The sequence below is a fragment of the Pteropus vampyrus genome, unplaced genomic scaffold, assembly GCF_000151845.1.
Source record: "Pteropus vampyrus isolate Shadow unplaced genomic scaffold, Pvam_2.0 Scaffold282, whole genome shotgun sequence".
Lineage (NCBI taxonomy): Eukaryota > Metazoa > Chordata > Mammalia > Chiroptera > Pteropodidae > Pteropus > Pteropus vampyrus.
The window spans coordinates 414,048-417,653 of NW_011889063.1; the positions used below are offsets into that span (position 1 = coordinate 414,048).

Genomic DNA, 3,606 nt, shown 5'->3' on the forward strand with positions numbered 1-3,606 from the left:
TGCCTTTAAAGGCGCCTCTTCGGCCAGGCAAGGCTGGCTGTGGGCTGGGTGCGTCCCATCCAGGGCCGAACGTTCGCTCACCAGGCGCATCCTCACGGGCAAACCTGACTTCCTCCGACGTCGGCCAGGCGGTCGCCCCGACCGTCACCTGCGGTTCCTCAAGATCGATGGACACCCGTAGTTTCTTAAACGCTTCCTTTTGTCTGCATCGCTTTTCTATCTTCTCACCTACTTTGTTTCGCATACTTTTATGAGCTCTCGAAACGTTTGGACATTTTCCGTGTTACTCTGGCATTTACGATGGCGACAGCTTTCTCTTAACTAACTTACCGGTGCCTACTGAAACGACTTCAAACTCACATTCCCTTTTTTCTCTTTCCAGGTAAGTAGCTGGACGGGGCCATGGAGGAGTGACTCCCAGTGACAGCCATGCTGCAAAAGGTACTTTGGGCACTAATGTTACTGTGGAGGGGAGCCCGCAAAAAGATGCGAAGGCTGGAGGGTCACAAAATGCTATTTTGGTAAAAAAGTGTTTTTTGTGCAAAAACAGATTTGTAAATGTTAGAGCTTTAAGAACAGTAATGAGGATCATGACATTTGATGGAACTTTTATTTCTGTGGTCTAGGCAGCTTTTGCTGGTGTTACTTGGGAAGAGAAAGGTAAACTGATCATTTTGCCACCATGTTCATGGTGGGACGAGGGAGGCAGGGCGGACGTGCGTGCAGCAGACACCGTGAGAACAGTGGCATTTGCGGCCAAGGTCACCTTGTGTTCTCTAAGGGCTTATGGCTTCTCGTCTGTGACCAAAACATCCTCTTCAGAATTACTCATAAACTTGGTTACTGTCAGCTTGTCATTAAGGCAGTTTGATTCTGTTCAATCGAATAGATCACATTACTGTGCAGAAGTCTCTAGATTCTATTTACATAAAAAAAAATTCATAAATAAGGGGGAAGGAGCAAAGAAGGGAATGTCCTACTCAAGGAAATAATGGAACATAGAAATTCTTGGGCTTAGATCTCTGTCACACACAGGGTTTGTGGAAATTGGGTTTTAGCAGCCGTGAATCTTCTTTATAAGAGCCTTCATTTTCTAGAAGAAATCCTTACGGCACTGTAGACACCATCGCGGCTGGTTACCGGGGAGACGGTCGCACTGAGAGCGATCCAGTGAGCCGTGAACGCCAGTGATCATGCAAAGACCTCCACATTTTAGATGCTGCCAGCCCGCGCGGTCCTTTATGCCTGGCGGACAGTTCATTCTGGCCGACAGGGATGTCTGAGAATACTGAAAGAGAAGAAATCACCTTGGCTCCGGCATAAAGTCACAGTTTTAACTAATGTCGTGTTTTGCTTAGAAATTCCCTCAAAGACGTTAGAAACCCCAGGGCCCAGGAAGAGAACTTCGAAAAGAGCTGATGACATAACTTCTCATGGTTTGGACTCTTTAGTGGCGTCATTTATTTGGTACACTTTCTCCACTTGGCAGTACTCCTTTGGATGTCGACTGAGACGTAGACGGTCGTATTCACACCGCCGGGAGCTGATTTCAGGAAGGGCAGACATCGCCTGGCTCCCGAGTCAGCATGATGCTGCATGCTCCCTAGAGGTGCCCGAGCGACGTCCACACAGGGGGCTCCTGTCCGCTCCGGGACGAGACGTGTGGTGGGCTAGGGACTGCCGTCTCACAGAGGTCGCTGAGGTGCGAGAATGGAGGAGCCCCCTTTTGCAGAGATCACCGTGCGCCGAGGCACAGATACCAGCGCCAGTACTCGGAAAAGAAGAGGGGTTGCGGGCGGCAGGGCGCGGGGCCAGGGCTGGGAGGCGGTAAGGAGCCGGGTTAGTGGAGAGAGTAGCCCTGTGAAATGTTGGTGTGTGGACGAGGGCGAGAGCGTCCAGAAGCTGGACGGGGCTGTGGGGACGCGGTGTGTACGCTCGCCAGGACAGTGCAGAAGCGGGGAGCTGCAGGTGCGAGCTCGGGGGGAGTAGGGTGGGGGGTCGAGCAGGCAGTGCCGAAGAGGGCGGTCCCCCTCTCCGCAGACAGAGGGAGGGGCCCAGGACTCAGCGGGCATTTGGGGGTACCAGCAGTAGCCCTTGTTTTCTCTGTGAAGACATGCAGACACAGGAGCCAGTGAGGAAGGGTGACAAGAGGTTTGTGACAGGAGGGGACAGGTGCTCGGCCAGGAGGTCTCCCCCACCCCCGTCCCCTGAGGGAGCCCCTGAAGGCCCTGTGGCCTGGTGACTGCCCACACCGCCCTCCCTCTGGACACTAGGCGGCCAGAGGGCTGCCTCTGTGGGACTCAGGCCACCAGGAGCCTCCTGCATTGAGGTAGGTGGGGCCTGGCTGCCTGGGGCGCCCCATGGTGTCGCTCACTTTGGAAGTGAGGCCCAGCGAATGGGGCTTTGTGCATTCACTCAGGATCTGCTGCGCCCTGGGGAAGGAGCAGAGCCGACTTCTGGGCCGCGGTCCTGTCACCTTCCACTCAGGCAGGCGTCCCTGGATAGACTCAGGATCTGTCTGTGAAGGCTTGTGCCGCGTCCAGGTGAGCGAGCCACAGAAAGGAGAGGGAATAATCGAAGCGGTCAAGATGGCATCCTTGGAGCCAGATGCAGAGTTCACAGTCCCAGATTTTAAAAGCCTTTTTAGGGCTTCTCTGAATGTGTGGGGTTACTGGGAGAAAATAGCAAAGACTAAATTTTTCAGATATTAGGAAATAGAATACCCTGCATTGACACGATTCTCGATAATATGTGTATTTTTGTTTGCCTGCAACGTCAAAAAATTTTTATATTTCTGTGGTATCAATTTCTTATCTTTTTGTATAAATCAAATGTGACATTTGAGACATTTCCTACAGCGATGGAATTTTGACCCTTCGTTCTGACCAATAATTACAACATAATTTGCTTACATTTCTGTAATTGAAACTCTCAAGCTCTGTTTTCTGGAATGTTCCTTCCTGAAGAACATACATAATTAGGAATAATGATAGAATTAGATTTGTTCATCTTAATTCATTTAAGCATCACTAACCATCAAATCAAAATGGGAGCTCTCTAGTCTGTCGGCTAAATCTGATGGGCGTGCGCCCTCATAGAACTACAGTTGCGTTTTGCATGCAGTCCTTGGGGCCGCAGAAAAGAATCCTCGTTTCATCAGCTCCTGTTTTGTTCTGTTTTGGGCTAAAGCTGTTTATAGTTGGCGTGAAAACCCTCTTCCACCCTCACAGTGAAATAGGAAGAAAATAAAAACCCAGTAACCCAAAGCGCTATTGATTCTCCTTAAAGAGAAGAGCTGAGTCCCGGCCTGTGTTCGGCCGTGCCTAGCATCTGGGACCCGCCCTCTGGCCCAAGTCCCAGCGGCAGACGCCATGTGGACAGCGGGGCGCCGGGGTGGTGACTGGGCCCACCTCCCCAGGAGGCTTGCCTCCCTCTCCTGCGGGTCCACCACTTAATTTGTATGAGTTCCTTTAATTCTAGTGATGCTGGTAATTCTTTATCAGCTGCTGTTACTGTTGCTAGTCAGCTGGGGGTGCAGCCGCAGAGCTAGTGGGGTCACTGCCGCCACTGTACGCTCTGGTGTTTAACGCTTTGCAGGCAGATACG

General features: G+C 51.5%; 1 protein-coding gene across 1 annotated transcript in view; it reads left to right on the forward strand.

Annotated features, from left to right (window-relative positions):
• The first annotated feature begins 378 nt into the window (after positions 1-378).
• ANK2 (ankyrin 2) overlaps positions 379-3,606 on the forward strand; it is a 269,516-nt gene continuing 266,288 nt past the window's right edge. Inside the window, exon 1 of the mRNA XM_023520862.1 lies at positions 379-441. Within this exon, the coding sequence (XP_023376630.1) occupies positions 430-441 (12 nt within the window). The 5' untranslated portion in view covers positions 379-429. The remainder of the gene's footprint in view (positions 442-3,606) is intronic.